The following is a 20,982-nucleotide window of genomic DNA, read 5'->3' as shown; positions in this document are numbered from 1 at the left end:
GAGGGGGCTCTGGATGGAGGCTGCTCAGAGCTGTGGGGTGGCCAGCTGGCTGGGGGGGTGGTGATTGGGGACACCCCCTCCCTCCTTCCCTCCATGTCCCCATGCCCAGCAAGGGGCACTGTGCCCAGGCTCTGCTGGCAAGCAGAGGGCAGAGCAGGACTGGGAGGGAGCCAAACCCTCTGGAGCCAGGGCAGGCAGCTCAGGGGGGGCTGCTTCCTCCCACCCCCCTGCACAGACACAGGCAGGAGCCCCCTCTGCTCCCTGCTCTTTATTGGGGGTCAGCCCTGCGGTGCTGCCTGGCACTGATGGCCACAGCAGCTGTGCTCAGCACCCCCAGCGCCCCCAGCAGGATGAGGCCCCCGAGCAGCCACGGGCTGGGTCCTGCAAGGAGCAGAAGGGTTGGTTACACACCTGGGGGGCTGGCAGCAGCAGCCCTGGGGAGGGGGAGGCAGAGAATGGGCTGGGTTGGGTTGGGTTGGGCTGGGCTGGATTGGGCTGGGCTGGATTGGGTTGGGTTGGATAGGGCTGGGTTGGGTTGGGTTGGATTGGGCTGGGCTGGGTTGGATTGGGCTGGGTTGAGTTGGATTGGGCTGGGTTGGATTGGGCTGGGTTGAGTTGGATTGGGTTGGGCTAGGTTGGATTGGGTTGGGTTGGATTGTGCTGGGTTGGGCTGGGCTGGGCTGGGTTGGATTGTGCTGGGTTGGGCTGGGCTGGGCTGGGCTGGGCTGGGTTGGGTTGCATTGGGTTGGGTTGGGCTGGGCTGGGTTGGATTGTGCTGAGTTGGGTTGGATTGTGTTGGGTTGTGCTGGGTTGGGTTGGATTGTGTTGGGTTGGGCTGGGTTGGGTTGGATTGTGTTGGATTGGGTTGGATTGGGTTGGGCTGGGTTGGGTTGGGTTGGATTGTGTTGGCTTGGATTGTGCTGGGTTGTGCTGGGTTGGGCTGAGTTGGGTTGGGCTGAGTTGGATTGTGTTGGCTTGGATTGTGCTGGCTTGGATTGTGCTGGGTTGTGCTGGGTTGGGCTGAGTTGGGTTGGGCTGAGTTGGGTTGGATTGTGCTGGGTTGTGCTGGGCTGGGCTGGATTGGGTTGGGTTGGAATGGTTTGGATTGGGCTGGGTTGGGCTGGGTTGAGTTGGATTGTGTTGGGTTGTGCTGGGTTGTGCTGGGTTGGGTTGGGTTGAGTTGGGTTGGGCTGAGTTGGGTTGGATTGTGCTGGGTTGTGCTGGGTTGGGCTGGGTTGGGTTGGATTGGGTTGGGTTGGATTGTGTTGGGTTGAGCTGGGCTGGGTTGGATTGGGTTGGGTTGGAATGGGTTGGATTGGGCTGGGTTGGGCTGGGTTGGATTGGGTTGGGTTGGATTGTGCTGGGTTGGGCTGGGCTGGGTTGGATTAGGTTGGGCTGGGTTGGATTGGGTTGGGTTGGGCTGGGTTGGGTTGGGCTGAGTTGGATTGGGCTGGGTTGGATTGGGCTGGGTTGGGTTGGGCTGAGTTGGATTGGGCTGGGTTGGGTTGGGCTGAGTTGGATTGGGCTGGGTTGGGTTGGGCTGAGTTGGATTGGGCTGGGTTGGATTGGGCTGGGTTGGATTGGGCTGGGTTGGGTTGGATTGGTCTGGGTTGGATTGGGCTGGGTTGGGTTGGGCTGGGTTGGATTGGGCTGGGTTGGGTTGGGCTGGGTTGGGTTGGATTGGTCTGGGTTGGGTTGGATTGGGTTGGGCTGGGTTGGGTTGGATTGGGTTGGGTTGGATTGGGCTGGGTTGGATTGGGCTGGGTTGGATTGGGCTGGGTTGGGTTGGGCTGTGTTGGGTTGGGCTGGGTTGCCTGGGTTGGGTTGGATTGGGCTGGGTTGGGCTGGGCTGGGTTGGGTTTGGTTGGATTGTGTTGGGTTGGATTGTGTTGGGTTGGATTGTGTTGGGTTGCATTGGGCTGGGTTGGGCTGGGCTGGATTGGGTTGGGTTGGGTTGGATTGGGTTGGGTTGAGCTGGGTTGGGTTGGGCTGGATTGGGCTGGGTTGGGCTGGGCTGGATTGGGTTGGATTGGGTTGGATTGTGTTGGGTTGGGCTGGGTTGGGCCGGGCTGGGTTGGGCTGGGTTGGAAAAGCCTTCTGAGAGCATCCAGGCCAACACCAACCCAACCCCAGCCTGGGCACCAAACCCTGGCCCCCAGTGCCATGGCCACAGGGCTCTGCACCCCCTCCAGCCATGGGGACTCCACCACCTCCCTGGGCAGCCTCTGCCAGGCCCTGACCACTCTGACACCAAAGACATTTTGCCTCCTCTCCAACCTCAGCCTCCCCTGGCACAACTCCAGGCCAGTTCCTCTCCTTCCATCCCCTGAGCCTGGGCAGCAGAGCCCAGCCCCAACCTCCCTGCAGCCTCCTCTCAGGGAGCTGCAGAGAGCAAGGAGGTCTCCCTCAGCCTCCTCTGCTCCAGGCTGCTCACCCCCAGCTCCCTCAGCTGCTCCTCCCCAGCCCTGCTCTCCAGACCCTTCCCCAGCTCTGTTGCCCTTCCCTGGCCCTGCCTCAGCTCCTCAGGGTCCTGCTGGCAGTCAGGAGCCCAGAGCTGAGCTCAAGATTGGAGCTGTGGCTTCACCAGTGCCCAGCACAAGGGCATGGCCCCTGCCCTGCTCCTGCTGCCCACACCACTGCTGCTCCAGGCCAGGCTCTTGGTGGCCTTCTTGGCCACCTGGGCACACTGCTGGCTCATCTCCAGCTGCTGCCCCCCAGCACGCAGCTTCTCCTCTGAAAGCTAAGAGCCACCAGAGCTGGAGACACCTCAGGGCCCTGAGGGGCACTCACAGGAGCTTGGTCACCTCAGCTGCCTCACCTGGGGGCTCTGCCCAAAGCCCAGGGGCTCTCCCCCCAGCCCCACTCCCACCTGCTCTGAGCTGCAGGCTGGGTGGGCTCCCTCTAGCCCTGCTCCAGGACCCCCTGCCTGGACCTTGGTGCTCAGGAGAAGCCTTCCCTTGTTGGGCTGCTGTGAGGGTGCAGGGTGAGCCCCCAGCTCCCTCCCCTGAGCTGCTGTGAGGGTGCAGGGTGAGCCCCCAGCCCCCTGCCCTGGGCTGCTGTGAGGGTGCAGGGTGAGCCCCCAGCCCCCTGCCCTGGGCTGCTGTGAGGGTGCAGGGTGAGCCCCCAGCCCCCTGCCCTGGGCTGCACTGACAGCCAGAAGGCTTCTGGTCCATTCCCACCCCAGGTCCCTGCTCCACCTGGAGCAGAGCTGCTCAGGCAGAGCCAACAGCTCTGTGCCTGCTGTGCTGCTGCAGCAGGATGTCCATGGCCTTGGCAGCTGCAGGGCTCCAGGCATGGCCTTGGCAGCTGCAGGGCTGCAGGCAGGGCCTTGGCACCTCGTGGGCTCCATGCTGCCATGCAGGGCAGGGCTAATGCAGCCTCTTCAGTCAGCTGCTGTCAGCTGGAGAGCTGCAAGGGGCTGGGAGCTGCTGCCCTGCCCAGAGGGTCTCACATACCCTTCAGGTCCTGCTGCTCAGAGCTGGAAGGGATCCCTGCTCCAGCAGCCAGCAGGATGGGCCCATAGGAGACAACCTGATTGTAGTCATCCTCCAGGGCCCTCTTCTTCCTCCTGAGCCTGGGGCATTGCTGTCAACAAAGCCAAGGGAGGGCTGATGAGACCAGAAGGCAGGGAAGCAGCCCACTGCAGGGGACAAGAGCTGTGCTGGGGGTCTGTCCCTGGCACACATATGGCTGCAGCCTGGGAGCAGCCAGGGCCCCAGAGCAGGAGAGGAGCTGGTTCCTGAAGCACCCCAAGGCTCAGCCAGCTCCAAGCCCCTGCCATGGGCAGGGACACCTCACCCCACAGCAGGTTGCTCACAGCCACCTCCAGCCTGGCTGCAAACACCTCCAGGCATCAGCAGGAGGCTTCCACCACCTCCCTGGGCAGCCTGGGCCAGGCTCTCACCACCCTCCTGCCCAACAACTTCTTCCTCACAGCCAATCTCCAGCTCCCCACTTCGAGTTTTGCTCCATCCCCCCCACGCCTGTCCCTCCCTGACAGCCTCCAAAGTCCCTCCCCAGCTTTCCTGCAGCCCCCTGCAGTCCCTGGAAGGCCACCAGAAGGTCTCCCTGGAGCCTTCTCCTCTGCAGCCTGCACCACCCCAACTCTCTCAGGCTGTGCTCAGAGCAGAGCAGCTCCAGCCCTCTGCTCAGCCTCCTGGCCCTGCTCTGGACACCTTCCAGCCCCTCCAGAGCCTTCCTGGCACAGAGGCTGCAGAGCTGGGCACAGAGCTGCAGCTGTGGTCTCTCATAGCCAAGAGATAGAGGGAAGAGGGGAAGGAGCTCTCTGGTGTGCTCAGGTCGCTGTAGCTTTAGTGGAGGGTGCTGAGGAGAGCTCCTGCTGCGGGGAGGTGATTGTTGTGCTGAGGAAACTGAGCCCAGAGGAGAGCCTTTTCTTTAGAGAGCAGCCCCAGGGGAGGGAGGTACCCCTGGCTGGCCTGGGCACAGGGCAGGCTGCTGGCATCCTGGGGAGCACTCAGCAGAGTGTGGCCAGCAGGGCCAGGGAGCTTCTCCTCCCCCTCTGCTCTGCTCTGCCCTGCCCTGGGGAGGCCACAGCTGGAAGACTGCCTCCAGCTCTGGGCTCCCCAGCTCCAGAGGGACAGGGATCTGCTGCAGAGAGGCCAAGGGAGGGCTCCAAGGCTGCTGAAGGGACTGCAGCACTGCCTGGGCAGGAGAGGCTGAGAGCCCTGGGGGGGTGCAGTGTGCAGAGGAGAAGGCTGAGAGGGAGCTGAGCAATGTCTCTCCAGAGCTGAGGGCTGGGGGGCAGGAAGGGAGGCACAGGGCCAGGCTCTGCTCACTGTGCCCTGGGGGAGCACAAGAGGCAAGGGCTGGAAACTGCAGCCCAGGAGCTTCCAGCTCAGCAGGAGGAAGAACTTCTTGGCTGGGAGGCTGCCAGAGGCCTGGAGCAGGCTGCCCAGAGAGGTTGTGGAGTCTCCTGCTCTGGAGCCTTCCCAGCCCTGGCTGGGTGTGTTCCTGTGCCCCTGGGCTGGGCTCTGTGCTCCTGCTCTGGCAGGGGCTGGCACTGGGAGCTCTCCAGAGGTCCCTTCCACCCCCTCCCACCCTGTGGTGCTGTGGTGGTGGTTGGGGGATAGCTCCTCCCTGTTTGACTGCAGCTGGGTGCTTGCAGCACATCTTTGTGCTCCCCCCAGCCCCTCCAGCTCCTGTCCCCATGGGGTGGCAGAGAGAGCTCTGCCCTCTGCCCCTTGCTCCTCGCTCCTGGTGCCATGCAGAAGGCCACCAGCACCCTGCCTGGCCTGGGTCGGGGGCAGTGTGGGCAGCAGGTCAGGGCTGTGGGGCTGGGCAGGGCTTACCTTGGCACAGGGCTGCAGGGCGTCCGGGGGGCAGAGCCGCACTCGGCAGTGCAGGAACAGCTGCGGCTGAGCCACGAAGCGAAACATCTGGAAGCTGAACCTGGCAGCTGTGCTCTCCCCACTGCCACTCAGCAGCCTCACTGTCTCGTCCCGAGGGCACCTGAGGTGGGGGGGGGGGGGGGGGGGTCGGTCAGCAGCTGGGCAGGCAGCAGGAGGAGCAGCACAGCCCCCGGGGATGGGCTGCAGCCCCCCGGTGCTGCCCAGCAGGATCGGTCCCAGGGCGGTGCTGGGGGCGGGGGATGCCCTTCCTGGGCACCAGAAGTTCCACCTGAAGATGAGGAGGAGCTGCAGGAGCACTGGGGAAGGCTGCCCAGAGAGCTGGTGGAGGCTCCACCTCTGGAGAGGTTAAACCTGCCTGGTCCTGAGGGCCCTGCTCCAGGGGAATCCTCCTTGGCAGGGGGCTTGGTCTGGATGACCTCCAGGGGTCCCTCCCAACCTCTGACCATCCTGAGACCTCCAGGGGTCCCTCCCCACCCCTGCCCCCCTCTGACCATCCTGAGACCTCCAGGGGTCCCTCCCCACCCCTGCCCCCCTCTGACCATCCTGAGACCTCCAGGGGTCCCTCCCCACCCCTGCCCCCCTCTGACCATCCTGAGACTTCCAGGGGTCCCTCCCAACCTCTGACCATCCTGAGACCTCCAGGGGTCCCTCCCCACTCCTGCCCCCCTCTGACCATCCTGAGACCTCCAGGGGTCCCTCCTACCCCTGCCCCCCTCTGACCATCCTGAGACCTCCAGGGGTCCCTCCCCACCCCTGCCCCCCTCTGACCATCCTGGGACCTCCAGGGATCCCTCCCCACCCCTGCCCCCCTGTGGTGCTGCACTGTGCCCAGCTCAGGGCTCTTGTCCTGCCCTGTGAGGCCACAGCTGCCCTGCAGGGGGGGAGTGAGCTCGGCTGTGGCTCTCACTTCCCTCCTCTCCAGGCTCCTGCAGGCTCCTGCCAGCAGAGACCTCTGCACACCCCAGCAAGGTCTCCTGTCTCCTCTCCCTGCTCTTCACTCCTCAGCTGGGCAGGAAGCAGCTGAGCAGGGTCAGGCAGAGGGGTCTCAGGCCAGAGTGGGTGAGGGGCTCCCCTGTGGAGCTGCTCTACCAATGATGCTGCCCTGCAGAGGCTCTGCCCCGGAGCAGTGGCACTGGAGAGAGGAAAGTGAGGGAGGTGAGAGCCTGGCTGTGAGCTCCTGAGCTGCTGCTGGGCAAGGGGAGGAGACTTGGAGGGTGCAGAGTGGGGGCCAGCAGGAAAGCTTAAGGCCAGTGCCCACCTCACTGGTGACTGCTTCCACCTGTGGTCAGGCTTGGGGAATGAAAGGGAAGGGTCCTGAGCTGGTGCATGGCTCCAGAGGAGGGGGCTTGGAGGGCTCAGGCAGTCAGAGCCCCCAGCAGAGCAGAGAGCAGGGCCAGGGATGAAGATGCTGAAGCATAACCAGCAGGGCCAGGGAGGGGATTCTGCCTCTCTGCTCCACTCTGCTGAGCCCACAGCTGCAACTCTGTGCCCAGCTCTGCAGCCTCTGTGCCAGGAAGGCTCTGGAGGGGCTGGAAGGTGTCGAGAGCAGGGCCAGGAGGCTGAGCAGAGGGCTGGAGCTGCTCTGCTCTGAGCACAGCCTGAGAGAGTTGGGCTTGTGCAGGCTGCAGAGGAGAAGGCTCCAGGGAGAGCTTCTGGTGGCCTTGCAGGAGCTGCAGGGGGCTGCAGGAAAGCTGGGGAGGGACTTTGGAGGGGGTGAGGGAGGGACAGGACTGGGGGGGCTGGAGCAAAAGGAGAAGTGGGGAGCTGGAGATTGGCTGTGAGGAAGAAGTTGTTGGGCAGGAGGGTGGTGAGAGCCTGGCCCAGGCTGCCCAGGGAGGTGGTGGAAGCCTCCTGCTGATGCCTGGAGGTGTTTGCAGCCAGGCTGGAGGTGGCTGTGAGCAACCTGCTGTGGTGTGAGGTGTCCCTGCCCATGGCAGGGGCTTGGAGCTGGCTGAGCCCTGGGGTCCCTGCCAGCCCTGACCATTCTGGGAGGAACCTTCCAACCTGAACCATTCTCTGAGCGCCCCCAGAGGAGCGGCTGTGTGGTGGTGCTGAGCTGAGCTGTGTGGTGGTGCTGAGCTGTGCTGTGTTGGTGGTGCTGAGCTGAGCTGTGCGGTGGTGCTGAGCTGAGCTGTGTGGTGGTGCTGAGCTGTGCAGTGGTGCTGAGCTGTGCTGTGTGGTGGTGCTGAGCTGTGCAGTGGTGCTGAGCTGTGCTGTGCGGTGGTGCTGAGCTGTGCAGTGGTGCTGAGCTGTGCTGTGTGGTGGTGCTGAGCTGTGCGGTGGTGCTGAGCTGTGTTGTGTGGTGGTGCTGATCTGAGCTGTGTTGGTGGTGCTGTGCTGTGTGGTGGTGCTGAGCTGAGCTGTGTGGTGGTGCTGAGCTGTGCTGTGCAGTGGTGCTGAGCTGAGCTGTGCAGTGGTGCTGAGCTGAGCTGAGCTGTGCGGTGGTGCTGAGCTGTGCTGTGTGGTGGTGCTGAGCTGAGCTGAGCTGTGCGGTGGTGCTGAGCTGTGCTGTGTGGTGGTGCTGAGCTGAGCTGTGCAGTGGTGCTGAGCTGTGCTGTGTGGTGGTGCTGAGCTGAGCTGAGCTGTGCGGTGGTGCTGAGCTGTGCAGTGGTGCTGAGCTGTGCTGTGCGGTGGTGCTGAGCTGAGCTGAGCTGTGCGGTGGTGCTGAGCTGTGCAGTGGTGCTGAGCTGTGCTGTGCGGTGGTGCTGAGCTGAGCTGTGCAGTGGTGCTGAGCTGAGCTGAGCTGTGCGGTGGTGCTGAGCTGTGCAGTGGTGCTGAGCTGTGCTGTGCGGTGGTGCTGAGCTGAGCTGTGCAGTGGTGCTGAGCTGAGCTGAGCTGTGCGGTGGTGCTGAGCTGTGCTGTGTGGTGGTGCTGAGCTGAGCTGTGCAGTGGTGCTGAGCTGTGCTGTGTGGTGGTGCTGAGCTGAGCTGAGCTGTGCGGTGGTGCTGAGCTGTGCAGTGGTGCTGAGCTGTGCTGTGCGGTGGTGCTGAGCTGAGCTGAGCTGTGCGGTGGTGCTGAGCTGTGCAGTGGTGCTGAGCTGTGCTGTGCGGTGGTGCTGAGCTGAGCTGTGCAGTGGTGCTGAGCTGAGCTGAGCTGTGCGGTGGTGCTGAGCTGAGCTGTGCGGTGGTGCTGAGCTGAGCTGTGTGGTGTTGCTGAGCTGTGCAGTGGTGCTGAGCTGTGCTGTGCGGTGGTGCTGAGCACTCACCCCCTCCCGGATGAGGCTGTGGCGCAGCCCGCGGTCGGGAGCGGGGCTGGCCGTGGCCCAGCAGTGGTGCTGAGCTGTGCTGTGCGGTGGTGCTGAGCTGCGCTGTGCGGTGGTGCTGAGCTGAGCTGAGCTGTGCGGTGGTGCTGAGCTGTGCTGTGCGGTGGTGCTGAGCACTCACCCCTCCCGGATGAGGCTGTGGCGCAGCCCGCGGTCGGGAGCGGGGCTGGCCGTGGCCCAGCAGTGGTGCTGAGCTGTGCAGTGGTGCTGAGCTGTGCTGTGCGGTGGTGCTGAGCTGCGCTGTGCGGTGGTGCTGAGCTGTGCTGTGCGGTGGTGCTGAGCTGTGCTGTGCGGTGGTGCTGAGCACTCACCCCTCCCGGATGAGGCTGTGGCGCAGCCCGCGGTCGGGAGCGGGGCTGGCCGTGGCCCAGCAGTGGTGCTGAGCTGTGCGGTGGTGCTGAGCTGTGCTGTGTGGTGCTGAGCTGTGCTGTGCAGTGGTGCTGAGCTGTGCAGTGGTGGTGCTGAGCACTCACTCCTCCCGGATGAGGCTGTGGCGCAGCCCGCGGTCGGGAGCGGGGCTGGCCGTGGCCCAGCAGTGGTGCTGAGCTGTGCAGTGGTGCTGAGCTGTGCAGTGGTGGTGCTGAGCACTCACCCCTCCCGGATGAGGCTGTGGCGCAGCCCGCGGTCGGGAGCGGGGCTGGCCGTGGCCCAGCAGTGGTGCTGAGCTGTGCAGTGGTGCTGAGCTGTGCAGTGGTGGTGCTGAGCACTCACCCCTCCCGGATGAGGCTGTGGCGCAGCCCGCGGTCGGGAGCGGGGCTGGCCGTGGCCCAGCAGTGGTGCTGAGCTGTGCAGTGGTGGTGCTGAGCACTCACCCCTCCCGGATGAGGCTGTGGCGCAGCCCGCGGTCGGGAGCGGGGCTGGCCGTGGCCCAGCAGTGGTGCTGAGCTGTGCAGTGGTGGTGCTGAGCACTCACCCCTCCCGGATGAGGCTGTGGCGCAGCCCGCGGTCGGGAGCGGGGCTGGCCGTGGCCCAGCACTCCTCGGCGCTCAGCAGGAAGTGCCTCAGCTGCTGCTGCCCCTCCGCCCGCAGCTGCACGTAGAGGGTGGCCGTGATGGGGATGGCTGTGGCGGGCAGCTGATAGGGCTGGAGGTAGGCAGGGCTCCTGTACAGCCCCATGCTGATGTTGATGCGCTCCTCTCTGACCACGAACTGCACCAGCCTGGGGTAGAGGAGAGGGGGAGAGGGAGAGAGGGTGAAGGAGAAGGGAGAGGAGAGAGGAGAGGAGAGAGGGAGAGGAGAGGGGGAGGGGAGGGGAGGGAGAGGGAGAGGGGGAGAGGAGAGGAGAGGAGAGGAGAGGAGAGGAGAGGAGAGGAGAGGAGAGGAGAGGAGAGGAGAGGAGAGGAGAGGAGAGGAGAGGAGAGGAGAGGAGAGGAGAGGAGAGGAGAGGAGAGGGAGAGGGGAGAGAGGGAGAGGGAGAGGGAGAGAGGGTGAAGGAGAGGGAGAGGAGAGAGGGAGAGGGAGAGGGAGAGGGGAGGGGAGGGGAGGGGAGGGGAGAGGAGGGGAGAGGAGAGAGGAGAGGAGAGGAGAGGAGAGGAGAGGAGAGGAGAGGAGAGGAGAGGAGAGGAGAGGAGAGGAGAGGAGAGGAGAGGAGAGGAGAGGAGAGGAGAGGAGAGGAGAGGAGAGGAGAGGAGAGGAGAGGAGAGGAGAGGAGAGGAGAGGAGAGGAGAGGAGAGGAGAGGAGAGGAGAGGAGAGGAGAGGAGAGGAGAGGAGAGGAGAGGAGAGGACTTGTGAGCAGGCAGGAGGGAGGCAGCAGAGGGCAGGCCAGCAGCAGAGCTGTGTTGGCAGCTGGAGCCTCCTGAGGGCTGGGCTCCAAGCTGCCTCCACGCTCTGTGCAGGCAGAGGCAAGGAGCCCCAGGGGCTCCCATGGAGCTGCTGCCCAGTGAGTGCAACGAGAAAGGCAACCCAGAGCATCCTGGGGCCTGGTGAGACCATCCTGCAGGTCACAGGATCATAGGATCACAGGGTGGGAGGGGTTGGAAGTGCCAGCCCCTGCCAGAGCAGGAGCACAGAGCCCAGCCCAGGGGGCACAGGAACACATCCAGCCAGGGCTGGGAAGGCTCCAGAGCAGGAGACTCCACAACCTCTCTGGGCAGAGCTGCCAGGGGCTCCCCTGGGGCTTTGCAGATCACCCTGCTGAAGGCTGCCAGTTACCAAGGCCAGCAGGGGGGTGAAGAGGAACCACTCACTCGTCCACAGCAGTGAGAGCAAAGGGCAGCTTCACCACCTCCTCATAGGTGTAGATGCAGGAGAAGTTCACCCTCAGCTGAGCCCTCCTGGAGATCACTTCGGTGCCTGCTGCCCACTCAGACTCGATGCTGTTGCAGTAGGACAGGTGGGAGCTGTTTTGCTGCAACAGCACAGAAACCCCCAGCCTCAGGGCGTGCCTGAGTGCACTGCCAGAGCTCCAAGCCCCAGGTCAGTTCACAGGGTGGGAGGGGTTGGAAGGGATCCCCAAAGAGCTCCCAGTGCCAGCCCCCTGCCAGAGCAGGAGCACAGAGCCCAGCCCAGGGGCACAGGAACACATCCAGCCAGGGCTGGGAAGGCTCCAGAGCAGGAGACTCCACAACCTCTCTGGGCAGCCTGCTCCAGGCCTCTGGCAGCCTCCCAGCCAAGAAGTTCTTCCTCCTGCTGAGCTGGAAGCTCCTGGGCTGCAGTTTCCAGCCCTTGCCTCTTGTGCTCCCCCAGGGCACAGTGAGCAGAGCCTGGCCCTGTGCCTCCCTTCCTGCCCCCCAGCCCTCAGCTCTGGAGAGACATTGCTCAGATCCCTCTCAGCCTTCTCCTCTGCACACTGCACCCCCCCAGGGCTCTCAGCCTCTCCTGCCCAGGCAGTGCTGCAGTCCCTTCAGCAGCCTTGGAGCCCTCCCTTGGCCTCTCTGCAGCAGTTCCCTGTCCCTCTGGAGCTGGGGAGCCCAGAGCTGGAGGCAGTCTTCCAGCTGTGGCCTCCCCAGGGCAGAGCTGAGGGGATGCAACTCAGCTGCAGCTGCTCCAGGCCTCCTGAACATCTCCTGGAGCTTTTCTGCAGCCCTGTGTCCAGGAGCTCCTGGCAACCAGCGAGTGGAGCAGGCAGGAGTCAGCACGGTGAGCACAGCTCCTGTGCAGTGCAGAGCTGCAGCAGCCTCTGCAGCCTCTCAGCAGGTGAGGGAGCAAGGGGCTGCAGAGCTGAGAGGGTGCTGCCAGGAAGGGCTGTTGCCAGCTCCTGAGGAGCACACTGAGACTTCCCTGCTCTGCTGAGTAAGCTGAGGTGTGCTGCCAGCAGGGCTTGGAGGGTGGCCCAAGAGCTTCCTGACAGCCCCCAGGGAAGAACTTTTACAGCACTCAGATGTGGGAGGAAAAGCCCCTGGGGCTTCCTCTCCCTCTCCCCACTCCACAGGTTTGCCTCCCCCGGGGCTTTGGAGCTCCTCACCTGAATCAGTGACCCACAGGCAGTGTAGTTCTCCCTGGTGAGAGTGGCTGCCCAGAAGAGCTGCCCCTCCTCCCTGCTCTCTGACACCCTGCACGCTCTGTTCCTCAGGTGGACAAGCTCCAGGGGGATTCTCAAGTGTTCAAACACCTCCTTCCTCACCATCATCTTCATGTGATCCTCCTTGCAGGCCAACTTCATCACCACATCTAGGGGGGGAAAAAGCCATCTGCAATAACAGCAGTGAGGAGGAAGCCTGCAGGAGGCCTAGGCCAGCCCTGGGAGGGCAGTGGCTCACTGAGCTCGGGAGTTCCTCAGCCCAGCCTCGCTGCAGGCTGCTGGCAAGGGCTCTCCAGGGGCACTGGGCACAGGAGAGCCCCTTGGGAGCACACAGCAGGCACTGTGGAGCTGTCAGGCCTGTGCTGGTTGCCTGGCTCCTGCAGTCCATGTGGCTGTCCAGCTGCCCAGGTCCTAAGTCCCTGGCCACCACTACTCTTCACAGGCACAGACCTTCAGCTTCAAGACATCAAAGGCAGATGCTGTGAGCCTGGCACCGTGCAAGGGCTCTCTGCAGGGCTGCAGCAGTCTGCCAGGAGCACCACACCACAGACCCAGCACAGAGCTGGCAGGGCTGGAAGGGAGCTCAAGGCTCAGCCAGTTCCAAGCCCCTGCCAGGGGCAGGGACACCTCACACCAGAGCAGGCTGCTGGGACAGCAGGAGGCTGATCCTCTCTTCCAGGTGAGGGAGACACAGCTTTTGGCCAGGGCCAGGGGTGCTTGCTCTGAGAGTGCCAGGCAGCTGTGCCCTGCAGCATGCCCTGCTGCCCTGGCGTGCCAAGGCAGGGCAGGGCCTCTTGACAGCCAAGGGACCCAAGGAGGGATGGGGACTTGTGGGGAGGAAGGAAGTGGGCTGTGAGTGGGTCTGAGACCAAGGTGTGGTGAGGCCATGGTGATGGTGGGGAGCAGCACACCTGCCCCAGGAGCAGGATGTGCTCCTGGAGCCTGCAGTGCAGGGCAGTGGGGGCCCCAGAGCACTGTGCCCACCCTGGGCAGGGGGGAGAGGGTTCACTGCCATGCTGAGTCCTACCTTGGCAGAGTGGCCCTGTGAAGCCTGGTTTGCAGCTGCAGACTGGCCTGTCCTCCAGCAGCTGGCACTTGCCCTGGTGCTGGCAGGGGTTGGGCAGGCAGGCAGCAGGGCTCCTCTCCACACGGAGGGCAGCCCCTGGCCAAGGGCCTGCTGAGCCCAGCAGCTTGCCTGCAGCAAAGGACAGGGGAGAGGCTGAAACCACAGCATCAGGGAGTCAGCATCATGGGATCATCATGATGGGATCACCACCATGGGATCATCACCATGGGATCATCACCATGGGATCATCACCATGGGATCATCATGGGATGGTCTGGGTGGGAAGGGAGCTCCAAAGCTCCTCCAGTCCAACCCCCTGCCCCCAGCAGGGACATCCCCAGCTGGAGCAGGCTGCCCAGAGCCCTCTCCAGCCTCACCTGGAATGGATCCCAACCACCTCCCTGGGCAGCCTGTGCCAGTGTTCCACCACCCTCAGAGCAAAGAACTTGTTCCTCACATCCAATCCCAATCTGCTCTGAAGCCATTGCCCCTGGGCCTGGCCCTGCAGGCCTTGGGGAGCAGTCTCTCTCCATCCCTCCTGTAGCCCCCTCCAGGTCCTGGCAGGCTGCTCTAAGGTCCCCCTGGAGCCTTCTCCTCTCCAGGCTGCACAGCCCCAGCTCCCTCAGCCTGGCCTCACAGCAGAGCTGCTCCAAGCCCCTGAGCATTCTCCTGGCCTCCTCTGGAGCCTCTCCAGCAGCTCCAGGTCCTCCCTGTGCTGAGGGCAGGGACAACTCCCTGTGAGAGCAAACCCAACCCCGTGATGTGAAGCTCTGCCCAGCTCCAGGGGCTGAACCAGAGGAGGAACATCTGGGGCAGAAGCTGCCCCCCAGCAGGCTTGGGAGGATATGACTGACCTGCCTGGGAGACCTCCTCAGCAGGGCCAGAATCTGGATCAGAGCCATGGAGGGTGCCAGCAGCTGGCCAGGAGGGTGGTGGAACACCACAGCACCTCTGCCCACCTCCATGGCTGACACACCTGGCCTGGCTGGGATGGAGACCCTGAGATCTCTGCCTGTTTTGCCAGCTCCTGCCCCCCAGCTCCTGCCCCAGCTGAGCCCTGCTCTGCTCTGCCCTCTTGGCAGCACCAGTGGTGCTGGGAGGAACCTGGACACAAAGCAGAGCAAGGGTTGGACCTCTCCTTTCCAGGCCACCTGCCTGTGAGCCAGCAGGGACAGAGCACAGGGACACTCACTCTTGTTGCTGTCACAGCCAGGCAGGCAGAGGGCAGAGGCCAGCAGCAAGCACCTCAGAGTCCTTTCCTGTAAGAACAAGCAGGCAGTAGGTACCTGGGGTCTGCAGCTTGCTCCTTGCCAGTCTCTGCAGCCACAGAACCATCAAACCATGGAAGGGGTTGGGTTGGAAGGGAGCTCAAAGCTCAGCCAGCTCCAGCCCCCTGCCATGGGCAGGGACCCTTCCCCCCAGCCCAGGCTGCTCAAGGCCTCATCCAGCCTGGTCCTCAGCACCTCCAGGCAGGAGGCAGCCACAGCCTCCCTGGGCAGCCTGTGCCAGGCTCTCCCCAGCCTCCCTGCCAACCATTCCTTCCTCCTCTCCACTCTCCCTCTGCCCTCTCCCAGCTCCAAGCCATTCTCCCTGCTCCTGGCACTCCCAGCCCTTGCCCAAAGTCCTTTCCCAGCTCTCCTGGAGCCCTTCAGCTCCTGCAAGGTTGCTCTGAGCTCTGCCTGCAGCCTTCTCTCCTGCAGGCTGCACAGCCCCAACCCTTCCAGCCTGGCCCCATGGAGGAGGTGCTCCAGCCCTCTGTAGTGCCCAGAGAGACATCCAACCCCCAACCCCCACACCAAGCCACCAGAAGAAAGGAAGCAACACAGACCTGGGTTGTGACCTGCTGCCTGGGGTCTGCACTCGACCTAAGCCTTCCTGAGAGCTGGGCTGGAGGCTGCTCCTCGAGCTCAGCAGGGGCGTTAGAGCCACCAGCAGTGGCTTCCCTTCCTGCACCACTCCTGCAGGCATTCAGCAGGGGCCAGGCACAGCTGAGGGAACTTCTGTGCTGTTATCTCCTCCACAAATTCCAGGCTCAGTGTAAGAAAATAATTTCCTACCCCACAGGAAATTATTACCCTACCCTACTCCTCCTGTCAGGGCCAAATCCTGTCCTGGATCCAGGGAGGCATTCCAGAAAGATGGGGGTGGGAAAAATCAGACCTTGGACCCACAGGGATGTGCTGGCAGTGCTGAAGACACTCACAGAGCTGGCAGGGCTGGAAGGGAGCTCCAGGCTCAGCCAGCTGCAAGCCCCTGCCATGGGCAGGGACACCTCACCCCACAGCAGCTTGCTCACAGCCACCTCCAGCCTGGCTGCAAACACCTCCAGGCATCAGCAGGAGGCTTCCACCACCTCCCTGGGCAGCCTGGGCCAGGCTCTCACCACCCTCCTGCCCAACAACTTCTTCCTCACAGCCAATCTCCAGCTCCCCACTTCTCCTTTTGCTCCAGCCCCCCCAGGCCTGTCCCTCCCTGACCCCCTCCAAAGTCCCTCCCCAGCTTTCCTGCAGCCCCCTGCAGCTCCTGCAAGGCCACCAGAAGCTCTCCCTGGAGCTTTCTCCTCTGCAGCCTGCACAAGCCCAACTCTCTCAGGCTGTGCTCAGAGCAGAGCAGCTCCAGCCCTCTGCTCAGCCTCCTGGCCCTGCTCTGGACACCTTCCAGCCCCTCCAGAGCCTTCCTGGCACAGAGGCTGCAGAGCTGGGCACAGAGCTGCAGCTGTGGGCTCAGCAGAGTGGAGCAGAGAGGCAGAATCCCCTCCCTGGCCCTGCTGGCCACACTTCTGCTGCTGCAGCCCAGGCTCTGCTTGGCTCTCTGGGCTGCAGGTGCTCCCTGCTGGCTGCTGCTGAGCCTCTCCTCCCCCAGCACCCCCAAGGCCTTTGCTCCAGGGCTGCTCTCCAGCCAGTCCCTGCCCAGGCTGTATCGTTGCTATTTCATTAAGAGCAGGCACTTGGAGTGAAACCACACAGCTGAGGCATCCCTCCAGCTTCCCAGAGGGGAAAGCAGTTTCCCTCCCCCCACTGCAGCTCGTTGGAAGGGTCAGGATGTGCCAGTGTGTCCTCACAAGCAGACCATGAGGTTACAAAGCTCCCCAAAGCCTGGGGCACAACTCACACTCATGCCACAACGCCACAGATGAAGCTGATCCTCTCCCCCTGGTACAGACACTGGGAGATGCTCAGGGAAATTGCTGCCACAGTGCTGGCTGAGCCCTGGAGTCCTCCCAGCAGGGAGGATGGTGCCAGGGCTGGTGCCTGGAGCGATGATCTGCCACCCCCCTCTGCCCTGCAGGTGACCCCCCCCCCCCCTTCCCCAAAGCCCCCTCTGCTCTGGCAGCACATCACATCCCCTCTTTCCCTGAATCCCAGCAGACCTCTGAATGGGGAGGGTTTATTCCCTGCTCTGCTTCTTGACACCAAGCACCAAGAGCTCCTCTTCCTCTCACCCCACTTACCATCCCCAGGCCGCTCCGCGCTCCTCCACCGCCGCTGCTGCTCCCCAGCCCTCGCCTTATATCCCCTGCCAGCAGCTCATCCCTCTCCCCCAGGCAGAGCTGCTGCCTCCAGGATTGCACAAGAGCCAGCCTGGCATCCTTCAGCAGCAGCTGGGGAGGGGGGGAAGGGCTCTGCAGAAGTGCCTCCCCTGCGGGGTGCCCCCCGGCACCAGCGTCGGCCGGGCAGCGCTGACGCCACCCACGGCCCTGATGGGATCCCACCCAGGGAGGATATCTGCGGCCCCCTCCCTCCCCCCCCCAGGGATCTGGGATGTTGTGCATCCAGCTGGTGCCCTGGTACCTGCTCTTGAAGCAGCAATAACAACAGATAGCAGAGGGGAAGGCCACTGGGTGCTGATGATAAGTGCTTGTGCAGCCTCCAGGGCAGCCTCTGCTGCCTTCCCCATGGCTCCTGGCGTCCTGGGCTGCAGCAGCAGAAGTGTGGCCAGCAGGGCCAGGGAGGGGATTCTGCCTCTCTGCTCCACTCTGCTGAGCCCACAGCTGCAGCTCTGTGCCCAGCTCTGCAGCCTCTGTGCCAGGAAGGCTCTGGAGGGGCTGGGAGGTGTCCAGAGCAGGGCCAGGAGGCTGAGCAGAGGGCTGGAGCTGCTCTGCTCTGAGCACAGCCTGAGAGAGTTGGGCTTGTGCAGGCTGCAGAGGAGAAGGCTCCAGGGAGACCTTCTGGTGGCCTTGCAGGAGCTGCAGGGGGCTGCAGGAAAGCTGGGGAGGGACTTTGGAGGGGGTGAGGGAGGGACAGGCCTGGGGGGGCTGGAGCAAAAGGAGAAGTGGGGAGCTGGAGATTGGCTGCGAGGAAGAAGTTGTTGGGCAGGAGGGTGGTGAGAGCCTGGCCCAGGCTGCCCAGGGAGGTGGTGGAAGCCTCCTGCTGATGCCTGGAGGTGTTTGCAGCCAGGCTGGAGGTGGCTGTGAGCAAGCTGCTGTGGGGTGAGGTGTCCCTGCCCGTGGCAGGGGCTTGGAGCTGGCTGAGCCTTGGGGTCCCTTCCAGCCCTGGCAGCTCTGGGGTTCTATGATCTAAGATCTGTTGAGATCCATCCATCATCCACTCATCCATCCCTCCCTCCCTCCTTCCACTCATCCATCCCTCCATCCATTTATTCTTCTCTCATTAACATAAAAGACAGACCACAGAGGTCCTCAGCACCTGGCTCTGCTTAGAGCCTAACTACCTCCCAAGGGAGGGGAGGTTGGCTGTAAGCACCTCCTGCCCTGCCCTGCTGGCAGCTTTTGGGTGAGAATCTCTGCTTCCTGCTGGGTGTTTCCCCAGGCAGTGGCCCAGAAGCCTGCACAGCCTTGCTCAGGGGCAGTGCAGCTCTCAGGCCTGGAGAGCAGATGAGGAATGCTGAGCTGGGAAGGGCTTCCTGTGGTGCCTTGGCATTTGTTTGGGGCTTTTAAAGAGAGTGAAGCTCAGCACCTGGAGAAAGTCACTTTTGGGTCCCTCACTCCCAGCAGGACCCTGAGGAGCTGGAGCAGGGCCAGAGAAGGGCAACAGAGCTGGGGAAGGGTCTGGAGGAGAGGGCTGGGGAGGGACAGCTGAGGGAGCTGGGGGTGTGCAGCCTGGAGCAGAGGAGGCTGAGGGAGACTGTGGCGGTGTGGGAAGCATTGAACAAGCAATCAATATGATTGGTAATCAAGCTTCACTTTACTGTTCGAAAGCAGGGCTTATAAAGCATCTCAGCTAAATATGCACAGGTGTCATTATTCCATTGGCTATTAGTCCAGGGTTACACTATAACATCCAGCCTACTTGCAGTTAGGCCTATGTGCAACTCCACAGCCTCCTTTCTCAGTAGTTCTTTGTTTCACATTCTGCTCTCCTGTAGGTAACTCTTTCACATGGTGCTATCTGCAAGCACAGTCACAGGGCTGCGGTGGCCTTGCTGCATCAGCACACCAGCTAAGCTGTGAGCAGTAAACAACAAGATGGAGTCTGGCCTACACACTCTGTTCAAGCAGCTGTTCCATAGAGCCATGTCCCTGCAATTCAAGCCATTCCTCAACAATTCCCCCCCTTTTTTCTGTTGTGCAAGAAAAGCCCGAGATGTCACCTCATTTACACTTCGCATGACACATCCGTATGCAATATGTAAAAGAAGCAAAGCCAACAAGACAATGGCAATCCATCATAAACCTTCTTTGAGCAGGGACAACAACCAAGGAGACATTTTTCCAAACCAAGATTGAAACCATTGATCAAAAGGATTGACATCTTTAACAGTTGATAGAATAGAATAAACCAGGTTGGAAGAGACCTTCGAGATCATTGCGTCCAACCTATCATCCAACACCACCTAATCAACTAACCCATGGCACCAAGCACCCTGTCGAGTCTCCTCCTGAACACCTCCAGGGATGGTGACTCCACCACCTCCCCGGGCAGCCCATTCCATAGTGCAATCACTCTTTCTGTATAGAACTTCTTCCTAACATCCAACCTGAACCTCCCCTGGCACAGCCTGAGACTGTGTCCTCTTGTTCTGGTACTGGGTGCCTGGGAGAAGAGACCAACTCTGCCTGTCTACAACCTCCCTTCAGGTAGTTGTAGAGAGTGATAAGGTCACCCCTGAGTCTCCTCTTCTCCAGGCTAAGCAACCCCAGCTCCCTCAGCCTCTCCTCACAGGGCTGTGTTCCAAGCCCCTCACCAACTTTGTTGCCCTTCTCTTGACTCGTTCCAGCAAGTCAACCTCCTTCCTAAACTGAGGGGCCCAGAACTGGACACAGGACTCGAGGTGTGGCCTAACCAGTGCAGTATACAGGGGCAGAATGACCTCCCTGCTCCTGCTGGCCACACTGTTCCTGATGCAGGCCAGGATGCCGTTGGCCCTCTTGGCTGCCTGGGCACACTGCAGGCTCATGTTCAGCCTACCATCGACCAGTACCCCCAGGTCCCTCTCTGCCTGGCTGCTCTCCAGCCATTCTGCCCCCAGCCTGTGGCACTGCCTGGGGTTGTTGTGGCCAATGTGCAGAACTTGGATGTGTTAAATCTCCTGCCCTTGGCCTCTGCCCATCTGCCCAGCCTGGCAAGGTCCCTCTGCAGAGCCTCTCTACCCTCCAGCAGATCAACTCTTGCCCCCAGCTTGGTGTTGTCAGCAAATTTACTGATGATGGACTCAATGCCCTCATCCAGATCATCAATGAAGATGTTAAAGAGCACAGGGCATGACACATCCATATGGAAGACGTAAAAGAAGCAAAACCAACAAGACAATGGCAATCCATCATAAACCTTCTTTGAGCAGGGCCAACAAATAAGGAGACATTTTTCCAAACCAAGATTGAAACCATTGATCAAAAGGATTAACATCTTTAACAATTGATAGAATAGAATAGAATAGAATAAACCGGTTGGAAGAGACCTTCGAGATCATCACGTCCAACCTACCATCCAACACCACCTAATCAACTAACCCATGGCACCCAGCACCCTGTCGAGTCTCCTCCTGAACACCTCCAGTGATGGTGACTCCACCACCTCCCCGGGCAGCCCATTCCAATGGGCAATCACTCTCTCTGTGTAAAACTTCCTCCTGACCTCCAGCCTGAACCTCCCCTGGCGCAGCCTGAGACTGTGTCCTCTTGTTCTGATGCTGGATGCCTGGGAGAGGAGACCAACCTCTGCCTGTCTACAACCCCCCTTCAGGTAGTTGTAGAGAGCAATAAGGTCACCCCTGAGTCTCCTCCTCTCCAGGCTAAGCAACCCCAGCTCCCTCAGCCTCTCCTCACAGGGCTGTGTTCCAAGTCCCTCACCAACTTCGTTGCCCTTCTCTGGACTCGTTCCAGCAAGTCAACCTCCTTCCTAAACTGAGGGGCCCAGAACTGGACACAGTACTCGAGGTGTGGCCTAACCAGTGCAGTGTACAGGGGCAGAATGACCTCCCTGCTCCTGCTGGCCACACTCTTCCTGCTGCAGGCCAGGATGCCATTGGCCCTCCTGGCCGCCTGGGCACACTGCTGGCTCATGTTCAACCTACCATCGACCAGCACCCCCCGGTCCCTCCAAGCAAGCTTTTTATGAATAGACTGGCTGTGATCAGACAAATTAAAACAACACATGCCTTCAAAATCTTCACAACCATGACCATGAGCTAAAAGCAAAGAATCAACAGCAGCTGTATTCTGCAGAAGTGCATGCCTTAAACTACTTTGATCTACAAGTAATTGACCTAAAATTTCAGTAGTGACATCAGCTTGTTTAATTGACCAGCAAGCCAGTTTCTCAATTGGCCTTCTTAAGGCCTGCTTAGCAGCAAGATGAGGAAGAAGCAAAGAAGCCAAAGTGTTCGCTGTGACTGACCACAAAGCTCCATCATCACAACCATCGT

The 20,982-nt window shown here is 61.9% G+C and overlaps 1 protein-coding gene across 1 annotated transcript; it reads right to left on the bottom strand.

The window, feature by feature from the left end:
- Positions 1-265: 265 nt before the first annotated feature.
- Positions 266-16,715, bottom strand: LOC137456782 (uromodulin-like). Its single transcript, XM_068168404.1, has 9 exons — positions 16,610-16,715; positions 14,351-14,417; positions 13,120-13,287; positions 12,036-12,241; positions 10,819-10,979; positions 9,545-9,790; positions 5,310-5,469; positions 3,456-3,585; positions 266-381 (listed from the first exon to the last, which is right to left on the bottom strand). The coding sequence occupies exons 1-9, from the start codon at positions 16,610-16,612 to the stop codon at positions 269-271; spliced, it is 1,254 nt and encodes a 417-aa protein (XP_068024505.1). The 5' UTR covers positions 16,613-16,715; the 3' UTR covers positions 266-268.
- Between the last annotated feature and the right edge of the window lie 4,267 nt (positions 16,716-20,982).

Source organism: Melanerpes formicivorus, unplaced genomic scaffold, assembly GCF_026170545.1.
Source record: "Melanerpes formicivorus ecotype bairdi unplaced genomic scaffold, bMelFor1.0.p_v2 SCAF_137, whole genome shotgun sequence".
NCBI classification, from domain to species: domain Eukaryota; kingdom Metazoa; phylum Chordata; class Aves; order Piciformes; family Picidae; genus Melanerpes; species Melanerpes formicivorus.
The sequence above is the reverse complement of the archived record's forward strand: the minus strand, read 5'-3'. Positions and strand labels throughout refer to the sequence as shown.